Below are 16,716 nucleotides of genomic sequence, written 5' to 3'. Positions count from 1 at the left end.
TCTTGGTTTAACTCTTATCTTACTGATAGGATGCAGTGTGTCTCCCATAACAATGTGACCTCGGACTACGTTAAGGTAACGTGTGGAGTTCCCCAGGGTTCGGTCCTTGGCCCTGCACTCTTCAGCATCTACATGCTGCCGCTAGGTGACATCATACGCAAATACGGTGTTAGCTTTCACTGTTATGCTGATGACACCCAACTCTACATGCCCCAAAAGCTGACCAACACGCCGGATTGTAGTCATCTGGAGGCGTGTCTTAATGAAATTAAACAATGGATGTCCGCTAACTTTTTGCAACTCAACGCCAAAAAAACGGAAATGCTGATTATCGGTCCTGCTAGACACCGAACTCTATTTAATAATACAACTCTAACATTTGACAACCAAACAATTAAACAAGGCGACACGGTAAAGAATCTGGGTATTATCTTCGACCCAACTCTCTCCTTTGAGGCACACATTAAAAGCGTTACTAAAACGGCCTTCTTTCATCTCCGTAATATCGCTAAAATTTGCTCCATTCTGTCCACTAAAGACGCTGAGATCATTATCCATGCGTTTGTTACGTCTCGCCTCGACTACTGTAACGTATTATTTTCGGGTCTCCCCATGTCTAGCATTAAAAGATTACAGTTGGTACAAAATGCGGCTGCTAGACTTTTGACAAGAACAAGAAAGTTTGATCACATTACGCCTGTACTGTATATACCTTTATATACATATATACATACATATATACCTGTACTGGCTCACCTGCACTGGCTTCCTGTGCACTTAAGATGTGACTTTAAGGTTTTACTACTTACGTATAAAATACTACACGGTCTAGCTCCATCCTATCTTGCCGATTGTATTGTACCATATGTCCCGGCAAGAAATCTGCCTTCAAAGGACTCCGGCTTGTTAGTGATTCCCGAAGCCCAAAAAAAGTCTGCGGGCTATAGAGCTTTTTCATTTCGGGCTCCAGTACTCTGGAATGCCCTCCCGGTAACAGTTCGAGATGCCACCTCAGTAGAAGCATTTAAGTCTCACCTTAAAACTCATTTGTATACTCTAGCCTTTAAATAGACTCCCTTTTTAGACCAGTTGATCTGCCGTTTCTTTTCTTTTTCTTCTATGTCCCACTCTCCATTGTGGAGGGGGTCCGGTCCGATCCGGTGGCCATGTACTGCTTGCCTGTGTATCGGCTGGGACATCTCTGCGATGCTGATCCGCCTCCGCTTGGGATGGTTTCCTGCTGGCTCCGCTGTGAACGGGACTCTCGCTGCTGTGTTGGATCCGCTTTGGACTGGACTCTCGCGACTGTGTTGGATCCATTGTGGATTGAACTTTCACAGTATCATGTTAGACCCGCTCGACATCCATTGCTTTCCTCCTCTCCAAGGTTCTCATAGTCATTATTGTCACCAATGTCCCACTGGGTGTGAGTTTTCCTTGCCCTTATGTGGGCCTACCGAGGATGTCGTGGTGGTTTGTGCAGCCCTTTGAGACACTAGTGATTTAGGGCTATATAAGTAAACATTGATTGATTGATTAAGCTTTTTTGCTTCTGCCTGTTTCAGTCATGTTATTAATTTTTGAATCGTGATCTATGTTTGAATATGTTTTTGTTAGACTGAAAATAAACTGAAACTGAACTGAAAAGAGCCACATCTGGCTCAAGAGCCATAGGTTCTTTACCCCTGCCTTAGCATTTTCAGCGAGAACCTTCCCCCGCTGTCTCTATGAGATGATGGTTTGCAAAGATAATAATGCTCACTTTTAATCGACGCAAAATACCTGCATGGCTTCTTGGGATTTCTCCTCTTCGGTCGCGCCTTGCTCTCCTCCTGGGGTCTGCACCTCCTCCTCACTGACCTGATATAGGGATCTCCTGCAAAAAAAAAAAAAGGTTTAAAATGCCTCTTCAGGGGTTTAAGTTCACAAAATATTCATCTGTACGTTTCATACATTAGAAGGTCCAGTTTGGTGCTGATGCGAGCGCCGCTCTCTTTGGATGAGCGCAGTTTGTGGTTCAGCATCGCCACCTCCTGGCCAAGGCTTGCAACTAAGGGCGCCATTCTAAAAAAAAAAAAGCAATTGAGACTGCAGGGTTTGCTCATGTTTTCAGGAATACAGCATGATGTTTCCCTATCACTGCATTTATGATACAGTACAGGCCAAAGGTTTGGACACAGCTTCTCATTTAATTAGTTCTAAATGATAAATGGGTTGTACTTGTATAGCGCTTTTCTACCTTCAAGGTACTCAAAGCGCTTTGACACTACTTCCACATTTACCCATTCACACACACATTCACACACTAATGGAGGGAGCTGCCATGCAAGGCGCCAACCAGCACCCATCAGGAGCAAGGGGGAAGTGTCTTGCTCAGGACACAACGGACGTGACGAGGTTGGTACTAGGTGGGAATTGAACCAGGGACCCCCGAGTTGCGCACGGCCACTCTGCCACTGCACCACGCCATCGGGTCTTTATTTTCATGATTGTAGATTTGTCACTGAACGCATCAAAACTTATGTTCTTAACAAAAAAAAGGTGAAATAACTTAAAACATGTTTTCAATCTATCAATCAATGTTTACTTATATAGCCCTAAATCACTAGTGTCTCAAAGGGCTGCACAAACCACTACGACATCCTCGGTAGGCCCACATAAGGGCAAGGAAAACTCACACCTAGTGGGACGTCGGTGACAATGATGACTATGAGAACCTTGGAGAGGAGGAAAGCAATGGATGTCGAGCGGGTCTAACATGATAATGTGAGAGTTCGATACATAATGGATCCAACACAGTCGCGAGAGTCCAGTCCAAAGCGGATCCAACACAGCAGCGAGAGTCCCGTTCACAGCGGAGCCAGCAGGAAACCATCCCAAGCGGAGGCGGATCAGCATCGCAGAGATGTCCCAGCCGATACACAGGCAAGCAGTACATGGCCACCGGATCGGACCGGACCCCCTCCACAAGGGAGAGTGGGACATAGAAGAAAAAGAAAAGAAACGGCAGATCAACTGGTCTAAAAAGGGAGTCTATTTAAAGGCTAGAGTATACAAATGAGTTTTAAGGTGAGACTTAAATGCTTCTACTGAGGTGGCATCTCGAACTGTTACCGGGAGGGCATTCCAGAGTACTGGAGCCCGAACGGAAAACGCTCTATAGCCCGCAGACTTTTTTTGGGCTTTGGGAATCACTAATAAGCCGGAGTCCTTTGAAGGCAGATTTCTTGCCGGGACATATGGTACAATACAATCGGCAAGATAAGATGGAGCTAGACCGTGTAGTATTTTATACGTAAGTAGTAAAACCTTAAAGTCACATCTTAAGTGCACAGGAAGCCAGTGCAGGTGAGCCAGTACAGGTATATATGTATGTATATACAGTATGTATATAAAGGTATATACAGTACAGGCGTAATGTGGTCAAACTTTCTTGTTCTTGTCAAAAGTCTAGCAGCCGCATTTTGTACCAACTGTAATCTTTTAATGCTAGACATGGGGAGACCCGAAAATAATACGTTACAGTAGTCGAGGTTTTCTATTCTACTTTCTTCAAAATAGCCACCTTTTACTCTGATTACTGTTTTGCAAACTCTTGGCATTCTCTGCATGAGCTTCAAGCACACCTGTGAAGTGAAAACCATTTCAGGTGACTACTTCTTGAAGCTCATGGAGAGAAGGCCAAGAGTGTGTGGAAAAAAAGTCATTAGAGCAAAGTCTTGTCTTGGTTTCTTTTGTCTTGTGAATTGCATCTTGTATTTTGAAAAGTAATTCCTCTGGTTTCAGATCACTTACCCTTCCTCTGGTGTCATTAGTTTGACGTCATCCCCGACCCCTGATTGTTTCCACCTGTTTCCCATTACCCTCATGTGTCATATAAGCCCACGCCTCCCCTTGTTCTGTGCCAGATTGTCTTGACTTTTCGTGCCTATTTTACGTCCATGCCTTGCCTCGTCCCACGCTTATATTCCTGGATACTGAGTTCCCACGCTGCTATTTTGAGTTTGACTTTTCTCCTCCTCCTGTGGGGCGGTATAGCTCGGTTGGTAGAGTGGCCGTGCCAGCAACTTGAGAGTTGCAGGTTCGATTCCCGCTTCCGCCATCCTAGTCGCTGCCGTTGTGTCCTCGGGCAAGACACTTTACCCACCTGCTCCCAGTGCCACCCACACTGGTTTAAATGTAACTTAGATATTGGGTTTCACTATGTAAAGCGCTTTGAGTCACTAGAGAAAAGCGCTATATAAATATAATTCACTTCACTCCTCAGTAGAGTGACTTTTGTTATTTTGTTTTTGTTCAACCGAAGTGGTGAGTTATTATTTTTTCCTACGATTCTTTCTTTCCTCAAATTTTTGAGTGATTTTTTTTTTTAACCATTATTAGATGAAGATTAAGTGTAGAAATGTTCATAGTCATTGTTTTCTTCCTCCTGTTGGAGCGTTTTATGTTAAGTTTTATAGCAGATACGACGCAAATTATTGTTAGTTTTTGTGTTTTCCTCATTTTAGGAGGGATTTTCGGTTGTTCCTTTTTTTTTTTGGAACCTTTTTCGCCGACAGTTTTTGTTATCTGTAGATATTGTGTTACTCTGACTCTGGAGGTGAAAGAGCCGTCAAAATAAAAGCCTAACAAAGTACCCCAACTCTGCATCTGAGTTCGATCCTTTGTCCAAGCCTGACAAGCTAAGGGTGGCTTTTTTGAAGAAACTAGAATATAAAACATGTTTTCAGTTATTTCACCTATTTTTGTTAAGAACATAACTCATAAGTTTCGATGCCTTCAGTGACAATCTGCAATTTAAATAGTCATGAAAATTAAATCTAGTGGAAATTGATAGAGTATATGAAACTAAATTCTTAAGAATAATAATTGATCATAAATTATCTTGGAAACCGCATATTGAACATATAAAGGGAAAAATATCCAAATCCATTGCTATTCTTTATGAAGTAAAACACATGCTGAATAAGACATGTCTGCATATGTTATATTATTCTTTTATTTTTCCATGTTTAACATATTGTGTTGAAGTTTGGGGAAATGTTTATAAAACAAACATAGACCCAATAATTAAACTTCAAAAAAGGGTCATTAAAATAATACACCAAGTGTGTTGCTATGAACAAACCAATCCATTATTTATAAGTTCTAATGTGTTAAAATGCTCAGATATTGTGTTTTTAAAAACAATGGAAATGATGTTTCGAGTAAGGAACAACAGGCTCCCGGCTTGTATTCTTAGGTTATTTCAATTAAAAGGAGAAAACTATAATTTACGGCGGGTATTGATTTTTGAAATAGGTAAAGTAAGAAGGAATATAAAATAAAAATGCATTTCAGTTTTAGGAGTTAAATGGTGGAACAAGCTCAGTGTTTGTTAAGGTTTAAGAAAACCTTGAAAGGTGAAATAATTGAAAATTATAAAATGCAGTAACAATTACTTCCATCCCATTGATTTTTTTTTTTTTAAGTTGATGTTCCGGGCAATTTAATTTTCAGTGAATGTATAGGACAGGCAAATTTAGCTTATTCGTTTTTCTGTCATTCTTTTTTTTTGTGTGTGTAAATGTGTATGATTGTTAAATATGTCTCATCTGTACCGTTAAACTGGTCACACAAAATGGTGGATGGTTGATTATATGACCAAAAATAAACTTATTTCATTTATTCAAAATAAAGAAAACCCATTCATGAGGAGGTGTGTCCAAACTTTTGGCCTGTACTATATATATATATATAAATAAATAAATATATATAAATATACATTACTTTTGGTCAATCTCTCCTCCGCTGAGGTCGTCACTGTTCACATGTTCTGCCAGCTGCTATAACACAGAAAAATATGACATAGGGCAGGGGTCGGGAACCTTTTTGGCTGAGAGAGCCAAAAAGCCAAATATTTTAAAATATATTTCCGTAAGAGCCATATAATATTTTTTATTTAACACTAAACACGTGCATTTTTAAGTAAGACCAACACTTCTAGAGTATAGTAGGTCTCTTATTCTTTGTAATAACATTGTTTTTCTGCAGCTAACTGTGGAGGGGGCGTGGCCCGCGGGCCTGCAGCGACAGGTGCGTAGACGGCCCACCTAGGCCTTGTTATTTAATCACCTGTCGCTCTGTTATAAGCAGCAGTGGGGCTGGCAATACTATTGTTGGAAAGCAACTGAGAGACTTATTGAAAAATCAAACAATATTGTAACCCTGAAACAGGCTCTCATGTCGGTGCTTGGGGGTCTGAACAACCCCCAGGAGGGCAAGCCCCACACTAACCAATAATAAATAAATAACTTCTATTAATGCAACTTCTTGAACGGGTGCGGTAGAAAACGAATGGATGGATGAAAACGCATGAGAATGTTTTATATTTTGAACATTATTTTTAACACTGTGATTACAAGTGGAATTATTCATTACTTATCGCGTTAAGCAATGTCAGCTCAGATTTATCAGAGAGCCAGATGCAGTCATCAAAAGATCCACATCTGGCTCTAGAGCCATAGGTTCCCTACCCCTGACATAGGGCATATTTCTCAGAAGCGGTCCCTATGGGCCGCAGCAGTACTCAGTTGTAATACACTTTTCCACCACTTGTGGCAGTAATGGCATATACTCAGAGCTCATTGACAAATTACTGCAGTGTTTTGATTAATCATAACTGGTAATAGTAACTGTAACTGCAGAAAGAAACACCACTAAAGGCGTCCGTATTGTCCTCTGTCGTCCACAAACTGCAGACATTCCCCGTGTAGGTTTTACACTTGTGTTGGTTCATCTTAAACATTTATTTATGTTCCAACACATTTACCTACCGCACATTAAAAGAACATTTGTGAACTTTTGAGAGCAATCTTTAGCGCTAATTTTTACTGGTAAATGAGAGGCGATGAGAGATTATCATCACAGTTTAAAATCTCTACAATGTTTTAGCCGCCTTTCTTATATGCAAAAGCTGAGTCTGTTGTGAATTCCTGTACCCTGGATAAATAATGGTTAAATAATGTATGAACACATGTAAACCAAGAAGTATATTTCCATAATCTACATTACCCAGAGGGCTTAGTCCAGGGGTAGGGAACCGATGGCTCTAGAGCCAGATGTGGCTCTTTTGATGACTGCATCTGGCTCTCAGATAAATCTTAGCTGACATTGCTTAACACGATAAGTAATGAATAATTTCGCTAGTAATCACAGTGCTAAATATAACGTGCCAAATATAAAACATTCTCATGCATTTAAATCCATCCATCCGTTTTCTACCGCACCTGTTCAAGAAGTCGCATTAAAAGACTCCGGCTTATTAGTGATTCCTAGAGCCCAAAAAAAGTCTGCGGGCTATAGAGCGTTTTCCGTTCGGGCTCCAGTACTCTGGAATGCCCTCCCGGTAACAGTTCGAGATGCTACCTCAGTAGAAGCATTTAAGTCTCACCTTAAAACTCATCTGTATACTCTAGCCTTTAAATAGACCTCCTTTTTAGACCAGTTGATCTGCCACTTCTTTTCTTTCTCCTATGTCTCCCCCTCCCTTGTGGAGGGGGTCCGGTCCGATGAAGTACTGGCTGTCCAGAGTCGACACCCAGGATGGACCGCTCATAGGGACCCAGGATGGACCGCTCGCCTGTGTATCGGCTGGGGACATCTCTACGCTGCTGATCCGCCTCCGCTTGAGATGGTTTCCTGTGCACGGGACTCTCGCTGCTGTCTTGGATCCGCTTGAACTGAACTCTCGCGGCTGTGTTGGAGCCACTATGGATTGAACTTTCACAGTATCATGTTAGACCCGCTCGACATCCATTGCTTTCGGTCCCCTAGAGGGGGGGGGTTGCCCACATCTGAGGTCCTCTCCAAGGTTTCTCATAGTCAGCATTGTCACTGGCGTCCCACTGGATGTGAATTCTCCCTACCCACTGGGTGTGAGTTTTCCTTGCCCTTTTGTGGGTTCTTCCGAGGATGTTGTAGTTGTAATGATTTGTGCAGTCCTTTGAGTCATTTGTGATTTGGGGCTATATAAATAAACATTGATTGATTGAATGGTAAGAAGTATTTTATGTCACAATGGGGGGGTCGCAGCTTGCTGCAGGGTCGTTCTCCCAGGAAGGCTGACGGACTACTCGGGACATGGCATTTAGGTAAGAACATGATTTAATTTAAACTAAAAAAAGATACAAACAAAAATCGCTCACAGCGGAGGCACAACTTGGGCTAAGGAACAAAGCTAACGCATAAACAGACTATGAACATAAATCAAACAAAACTTACTTGGCATGGCATGAAGCACGAAACTATGGCAAGGCATGAAACAAGTCAGCACAGAGCAAGAAAAGATCACATTGACGCCAAGGCGACTGACTGGCAAAGACGAGCTTAAATACTGCCTCTGATTAGTGCTCGGGAAGCAGGTGGGAGAGCATTTTGTCCACCAGATACAGGTGGACAAAATGAGTAACCAAGGAAACAAGACAAGGGAGTGGAAAAAACAGGAACTTAAAGAGTCCGAAGGACAAACAGCACATGGCCAAACAAAAACATGATCAACAGACATGACAATTTATTTATGATTGGTTAGCTTCAGAATAACAATGTTATGAAAAAGAATAAGAGACTTATTATACTCTAAAAATGTTGGTCTTACTTAAAAATGCACACATTTAGTTGTATTCAGTGTTAAATAATATGATATGGCTCTCACGGAAATACATTTTGAAATATTTGGCTTTCATGGCTCTCTCAGCCAAAAAGGTTCCCTCCCGACCCCTGGCTTAGTCCATGGGTCTCAAACTCTGGTGCAATTTCATTTGGCCCTTGAGGCAATATCAATTTAAGAATAGAGCTGGCCCTTCGGTATTATGCACCGCAAATTTGCGACAACATGCATAATTTGCAGGGATTAGTTGAATTTGCATGAATTAGTGCAATCTCTATTTAGCAGAGACTGATTTCAGAGTTTTTTTATTTTTAATTTTAACGACTATAGTTCATGAACTTATTGTGGCGGTCCACTCCCTGTAATATCAGTGTCAGAGCTTGGTCCGCATTGCTGGCAGTAAGTCGGACACATTTCCAGTGAGGGTTGGACTCCGCCAAGGCTGTCCTTTGTCACCGATTCTGTTCATAACTTTTATGGACAGAATTTCGAGGCGCAGTCAAGGCGTTGAGGGGTTCCGGTTTGGTGGTCGCGGGATCAGGTCTCTGCTTTTTGCAGATGATGTGGTCCTGATGGCTTCATCTGGCCGGGATCTTCAGCTCTCACTGGATCGGTTCGCAGCCGAGTGTGAAGCGACCGGAATGAGAATCAGCACCTCCAAGTCAGAGTCCATGGTTCTCGCCCGGAAAAGGGTGGAATGCCATCTCCGGGTTGGGGAGGAGACCCTGCCCCAAGTGGAGGAGTTCAAGTACCTAGGATTCTTGTTCACGAGTGAGGGAAGAGTGGATCGTGAGATCGACAGGCGGATCGGTGCGGCGTCTTCAGTAATGCGGACGTTATACCGATCCATTGTGGTGAAGAAGGAGCTGAGCCGGAAGGCAAAGCTCTCAATTTACCGGTCGATCTACATTCCCATCCTCACCTATGGTCATGAGCTTTGGGTCATGACCGAAAGGATTAGATCACGGGTACAAGCGGCCGAAAAGATTTTCCTCCGCCGGGTGGCGGGTCTCTCCCTTAGAGATAGGGTGAGAAGCTCTGCCATCCGGGAGGAACTCAAAGTAAAGCCGCTGCTCCTCCAAATCGAGAGGAGCCAGATGAGGTGGTTCGGGCATCTGGTCAGGATGCCACCCGAACGCCTCCCGAGGGAGGTGTTTAGGGCACGTCCAACCGGTAGGAGGCCACGAGGAAGACCCAGGACACGTTAGGAAGACTATGTCTCCCGGCTGGTCTGGGAACGCCTCGGGATCCCCCGGGAAGAGCTAGACGAAGTGGCTGGGGAGAGGGAAGTCTGGGCTTCCCTGCTTAGGCTGTTGCCCCCGCAACCCGACCTCGGATAAGTGGAAGAAGATGGATGGATGGAGTTCATGAACACGTCATATAGATTATTTCTATCAAGTACAAACAAATTGGAGGTTAACCACAATTTAAAGTACACTCTTTATCCATCTGATTTATACCTACCAAGTGTGACTCTGTCTGTCTGTCAGAGGCGATGGTGCTCGAGACAGTTTTCTCGTGGGATAGCAAAGTCTGGCACCATTTCTTGATGTTTCCCTCCAGCGCCTCCACGTTCTTGTTCAGCTGCCACGTCTCATTCTGGGCTTCCCGCAGATTCTGGTCACCTGACCTTTTGATGGCTTGGAGCTCCTCCAGCAAGCTGAGCATCTTTTCCATCTGATCAACCTGCCTCCTCGAATCAGTCCTCCTACAGACAAAGAACAATGTTTGTTTGTTTTTTTTTATTTATGATCTCTTTTCTGACAGATGTTTTGGAATCAGACGAGACGTGCCTCTCCATCTGGACTTGCTGGAAACTGGTCTGCAGGCTTTCCATGCCTTGTTCATGTGGAGCAGATGCCTGCAGGGTCAACATAACTTATCAAACTACTTATGCGATGTATGCAGTGCTTGACCCTCTCAGCATCCATCCATCTTCTTCCGCTTATCCGAGGTCGGGTCGCGGGGGCAGCAGCCTAAGCAGGGAAGCCCAGACTTCCCTCTCCCCAGCCACTTCGTCTAGCTCTTCCCGGGGGATCCCGAGGCGTTCCCAGGCCAGCCGGGAGACATAGTCTTCCCAACGTGTCCTGGGTCTTCCCCGTGGCCTCCTACCGGTTGGACGTGCCCTAAACACCTCCCTAGGGAGGCGTCCGGGTGGCATCCTGACCAGATGCCCGAACCACCTCATCTGGCTCCTCTCGATGTGGAGGAGCAGCGGCTTTACTTTGAGTTCCTCCCGGATGACAGAGCTTCTCACCCTATCTCTAAGGGAGAGACCCACCACACGGCGGAGGAAACTCATTTCGGCCGCCTGAACCCGTGATCTTATCCTTTCGGTCATGACCCAAAGCTCATGACCATAGGTGAGGATGGGAACGTAGATCGACCGGTAAATTGAGAGCTTTGCCTTCCGGCTCAGCTCCTTCTTCACCACAACGGATCGGTACAACGTCCGCATTACTGAAGACGCCGCACCGATCCGCCTGTCGATCTCACGATCCACTCTTCCCCCACTCGTGAACAAGACTCCTAGGTACTTGAACTCCTCCACTTGGGGCAGGGTCTCCTCCCCAACCCGGAGATGGCACTGCACCCTTTTCCGGGAGAGAACCATGTACTCGGATTTGGAGGTGCTGATTCTCATTCCGGCCGCTTCACACTCGGCTGCGAACCGATACAGTGAGAGCTGAAGATCCCGGCCAGATGAAGCCAACAGGACTTAACCCTCTCAGCATGCACACAGTAAACTCAGTCAAAAGAAGTAGACGAAATTCATCTCAAACTAATACATGTACTGATGACAGCCAACTCTACATGCACCTAAAGCTGACCAACACGCCAGATTGTAGTCAGCTGGAGACATGTCTTTATGAAACTAAACAATGACTATCTGCTACCTTTTTGCAACTAAATGCCAAGAAAACGGAAATGCTGATTATCGGTCCTGCTAGACACAGACACCTATTTAATAATACCACCACATTTAACAACCAAATAATTACACTCGGTAAAGAATCTGGGTATTATCTTCGACCCAACTCTCTCCTTTGAGTCACACATTAAAAGCGTTACTAAAACGGCCTTCTTTCATCTCCGTAATATCGCTAAAATTCGCTCCATTCTGTCCACTAAAGACGCTGAGATCATTATCCATGCGTTTGTTACGTCTCGCCTCGACTACTGTAACGTATTATTTTCGGGTCTCCCCATGTCTAGCATTAAAAGATTACAGTTGGTACAAAATGCGGCTGCTAGACTTTTGACAAGAACAAGAAAGTTTGATCACATTACGCCTGTACTGGCTCACCTGCACTGGCTTCCTGTGCACTTAAGATGTGACTTTAAGGTTTTACTACTTACGTATAAAATACTACACGGTCTAGCTCCATCCTATCGTGCCGATTTTATTGTACCATATGTCCCGACAAGAAATCTGCGTTCAAAGGACTCCGGCTTATTAGTGATTCCCAAAGCCCAAAAAAAGTCTGCGGGCTATAGAGCTTTTTCATTTCGGGCTCCAGTACTCTGGAATGCCCTCCCGGTAAAAGTTCGAGATGCCACCTCAGTAGAAGCATTTAAGTCTCACCTTAAAACTCATTTGTATACTCTAGCCTTTAAATAGACTCCCTTTTTAGACCAGTTGATCTGCCGTTTCTTTTCTTTTTCTTCTATGTCCCACTCTCCCTTGTGGAGGGGGTCCGGTCCGATCCGGTGGCCATGTACTGCTCGCCTGTGTATCGGCTGGGGACATCTCTGCGCTGCTGATCCGCCTGCGCTTGGGATGGTTTCCTGCTGGCTCCGCTGTGAACGGGACTCTCACTGCTGTGTTGGATCCGCTTTGGACTGGACTCTCGCGACTGTGTTGGATCCATTATGGATTGAACTCTCACAGTATCATGTTAGACCCGCTCGACATCCATTGCTTTCCTCCTCTCCAAGGTTCTCATAGTCATCATTGTCACCGACGTCCCACTGGGTGTGAGTTTTCCTTGCCCTTATGTGGGCCTACCGAGGATGTCGTAGTGGTTTGTGCAGCCCTTTGAGACACTAGTGATTTAGGGCTATATAAGTAAACATTGATTGATTGATTGATTTGAATCCCACATTAAGAGTGTTACTAAAACGGCCTTCTTTCATCTGCGTAATATCGCTAAAATTCGTACCATTTTGTCCACTAGCGACGCCGAGATAATTTTTCATGCGTTCGTTATGTCTCGTCTCGATTACTGTAACGTGTTATTTTGAGGTCTCCCTATGTCTAGCATTAAAAGATTACAGTTGGTACAAAAGGCGGCTGCTAGACTTTTGACAACAAGAAAGTTTGATCATATTATGCCTATACTGTATATACCTTCATATACATATATATCTATATATATGCATATCCTGTATATACCTTATATACATATATATCTATATATATACCTATCCTGTGGTGAACTGAATTGTTCATGTTTTTCTGTGTTGGTTTGCACATCATGTTTACTCTCGCTCTCGCCCACAGTCTGGAGTGCAGCTGACGCCGGGCAATCGTGCACACCTGAAAGTTGATTAAGGTGGCCTATTTAGTCTGGGTGCTGACGGCCTGTCAGTGCCGGAACTTTGTGTCCACTGCAAGTTCACTCGCATGTGTCGCAGTCTTTCTAGTCCGTCTTGTGCACCTCTCAGGTTTGCCTATTTATACCCTAGCCTTGTCTAGCGCCTTTAGTTAACATTTTGTTTCTTTGTTTTACTTCGTATTTGAAGTAAATTATCCTAGCTTCGTCTAGCGTCCTTATTTTGTACTTTGTACTCCTGTTTTGTATTTTTCCCAGCCTGTATTGTTCCTAGCTTTGTCTAGCGTTTTCTGTTCTATTTTTGGTTGTTTGATATAGTTATTCTTCATGGTGTGTTTTCGTATTTCCACCATCGCCTTTTGTTTTGGCGACGTTCCACTCCCACCAAAATAAAGGAAGAACTTAACTATAACCAAACTACGTCTCTGCATCCTTGGGATCCACTCTCCAATTACGTAACATGTCCTGTATATACCTTATAGACATATATACCTACATATATACCTAAACAGTATATACCTTATATACATATATACCTATATATATACCTATTAGAGATGTGCGGATAGGCAATTATATCGTCCGCAACCGCATCACCAAAGTCGTCATCCACCCGCCGTCCACCCGAACCAACATTTTATCAGTAACGCATCCGCCCGCCCGCTGAAATACATCAGAGGTTTGCCACCCTTACCACTCACAGTGCTGTCTTAACCCGTTTCACAGAGTAACGAAGACAATTGTGCCGCCAACGTTCTCGCGACTATCCAATAGCGTTCATCCTGATGACAAGGATATGGACGTGCTGTGAAGCCATTGCCTTTGACACCTTCAACGACATGTACACACCGATTGTTAGTCTGGCATCATGTTGTGTGCAGCTTCCGAAATCACACGTACAAGATTGAAAGGCATACTGGGTGATACTAGCGGGGTGTATAATATAGTCAGGAACATGTCATGGATACAAAGGATTCTGGGTATTTGTTGTGTTGCGTTTATGCTGTGTTACTGGGAGGATGTGTTCGTCAATCTTGTTTGGTGTGGCTTCACAGCGTGGCGCATATTACTACGAGTGTTAAAATTGTTTATATCACAACCATTAGTGTACTCTGTGTCACCCAGTATGCCTTGCAGTCGTGTGCGTGCTGCTGCGGAAGCCACACACAACATGTTGCTGCTGTAGAAGGGGACAAAGCCAATGGCTTCATAGCACGCCCTAATACTTAATATCTGGGTGACTGCCGGTATACATCCTAGAGATTATTAGCGTCCCCTATTGTCTTCTTCGCTTTGTGACACGGGTCTCATATGGCTCTTTGAATGGCAAATACCGATCCCAGAACCATGTATATCAAATATTTCCGGATGATTCATCCGCCACCCGCCCGAATCTAATTAAAATCTATTTTTTCGTCATGTCACCCGCCCGACCCGCGGTTTATCCGCGGACTCCGTGATTGAGGCCGCAAACCGCGCATCTCTAATACCTATTCTGTATATACCTTATATACATATATACCTGTATATATATATATATATATATATATACCTATACTGTATATACCTTATATACATATAATACACCTATACTGGCTCACATGCACTGGCTTCCTGTGCATTTAAGATGTGACTTTAAGGTTTTAATACTTATGTATAAAATACTACAAGGTCTAGCTCTTTATCACCCACATCTGCGGTCCTCTCCAAGGTTTCTCATAGCCCTTCACATTGACATCCCGCTGGGTTGTGAGTTTTTCCTTGCCCTGAACCGAGGATGTCGTTGTGGCTTGTGCAGCCCTTTGAGACACTTGTGATCTAGGCCTATATGAATAAACATTGATTGATTGATCTCGTGAAATTCCTCGTACCTCCTTTCTCGTGGTGGGGCTGACATCTCTCTGCCCTGCTGCCTGCAGATGGGATGAATCCCACGACGGAGCATCTGCAGAAGAAGGAAACAAGTTTACAAAGCCGGAATATATCATTGTGCATAAGTTATCGGTCATACAAACGTGTCCGTCTGTGCAGCCGAACTTCTCCAATGTAAATTTGGTGGCATTTTCTACTTCTTCCTGAAGCTTCTGGGTTTCCTTGATGCCTCTTTCGAGCTCCTCGCTGTTTTAGAAACAAAACATTCTATTTGAATTAATTTTTCTCAAGCAAAGCAGTAACAATTGAAACATATATAATGTTCATCTCTGGCCTTTGTTGACCAAAACATTGTGAATAACAAAAACATACATTTTGCAGTCATTTCAACCTAAAAATGTAAACAATTGTCTACCTCAAATCATCCAGCGCCAGGGTGTTGGATCTCAGCCCAGAAGTGTCCTGGCTGGCTGGAATGTAAGTTAATTACAAAAAAACAACAACTAAATAACAGATTAAACGAACTAGCAAGGCAAACTAGCTAACAAGCTAAGCTAACAACATACCAGCTCCTGTCGTCCTTCGACGTTCTAAGTCCATAACGTCATGCTGGAAACCGATGTTTTAAACAGGTACCAAAAAAAAAACAATATTGCTGAAAGGTGGTGTGTATAATGTGTCTTTTCGGGTGTTTTTAAAAAATACAACTTATCAGGAAGATAATGGCAACGCCTGCTCCTAAGTTACAGTTCGTTACCATGGAAACCTCATTATTAGTGTCTTATTCTCGCTCACGTTACACCATTCAAAGCCCAATTATTATGCCCACTTATTAGTGTTTGTCCACTTTTTTGTTTAAATGACAAACAAGAACGCGAAATCAATAAATTGGTGCGGATTTTTCGAAAAGTCTTATTTGGGGGTTGTGGATTATGACGTCATGATTCTGTCACTGACTACTCTGCCTTCTTGTGTGCGGAATTGGAACTACGTCTACCACCAAGTTGTTGTTTTTTTTGTATTTTTGTTCAAGATAATGAAATCCATCACCTTCGAGAGAATATATAACAATATTTATATGTTGTTTGACTATACAGCAAGCCAAATGAGTTGCGCCGCAGTTCATTATGGGTAATGTAGTCGACTTGCGAGTCAGCGGTTGTGGTTGTCCTCTCTGGCATGGACATCTTATAAGTAGACGCAGCGTTGGCTGCTGTGACGCGAGAAATTGGGCCGCCATCTTGAAGTGGTGACGAGGAGCCTAAACTGACAGTTGACAGGTAGAAAGCAAAGATGCCAAAGCAGAGAGCCATGAAAGCCGAATATTTTAAATGTATTTCTGGGACAGCCATATAATGTTTTTTTTTAACACTGAATACAACTAAATGCATGCATTTTTAAGTAAGACCAACATTTTTATAGTATAATAAGTATCTCATTCTTTTTAATAACATTGTTTTTCTGAAGCTAACCAATAATAAATAAAATACATCTGACCATTAATGCAACTTCTTGAACCGGTGCGGTAGAAAACGGACAAATGGATTAAAATGCATGAGAATGTTTTAGCGACCCCCGCGAATAAGCGGTAGGAAATGGATGGATGGATGTTTATATTTTGAACGTTATTTTTAACACTGC

The 16,716-nt window shown here is 43.3% G+C and overlaps 1 protein-coding gene across 11 annotated transcripts in view; it reads right to left on the bottom strand.

Annotated features, from left to right (window-relative positions):
- LOC133549733 (coiled-coil domain-containing protein 158-like) overlaps positions 1 to 16,716 on the bottom strand; it is a 100,301-nt gene that overhangs the window by 72,032 nt on the left and 11,553 nt on the right. For 3 of the 11 annotated variants that reach the window (XR_009806153.1, XR_009806152.1, XM_061895477.1), the window contains exons 1-9: positions 15,642 to 16,324; positions 15,491 to 15,545; positions 15,215 to 15,321; positions 15,075 to 15,148; positions 10,441 to 10,508; positions 10,112 to 10,355; positions 5,770 to 5,825; positions 1,954 to 2,064; positions 1,783 to 1,876 (exon numbers count right to left, since the gene is read on the bottom strand). Coding sequence is in view for 1 of the 11 variants with exons in the window: in XM_061895477.1 (XP_061751461.1) it covers positions 1,783 to 1,876; positions 1,954 to 2,064; positions 5,770 to 5,825; positions 10,112 to 10,355; positions 10,441 to 10,508; positions 15,075 to 15,148; positions 15,215 to 15,321; positions 15,491 to 15,545; positions 15,642 to 15,675 (843 nt within the window). In the remaining 10 variants the exon portion in view is untranslated. Of the gene's footprint in view, positions 1 to 1,782; positions 1,877 to 1,953; positions 2,065 to 5,769; positions 5,826 to 10,111; positions 10,356 to 10,440; positions 10,509 to 15,074; positions 15,149 to 15,214; positions 15,322 to 15,490; positions 15,546 to 15,641; positions 16,338 to 16,716 lie in introns of those variants that run through there. The other 8 variants (XR_009806167.1, XR_009806168.1, XR_009806165.1 and 5 more) reach the window with 8 other exon arrangements.

This window comes from Nerophis ophidion, linkage group LG01, assembly GCF_033978795.1.
Source record: "Nerophis ophidion isolate RoL-2023_Sa linkage group LG01, RoL_Noph_v1.0, whole genome shotgun sequence".
NCBI classification, from domain to species: Eukaryota; Metazoa; Chordata; class Actinopteri; order Syngnathiformes; family Syngnathidae; genus Nerophis; species Nerophis ophidion.
Note: the sequence above shows the minus strand (reverse complement) of the source record. Positions and strands in the feature narration are given on the sequence as shown.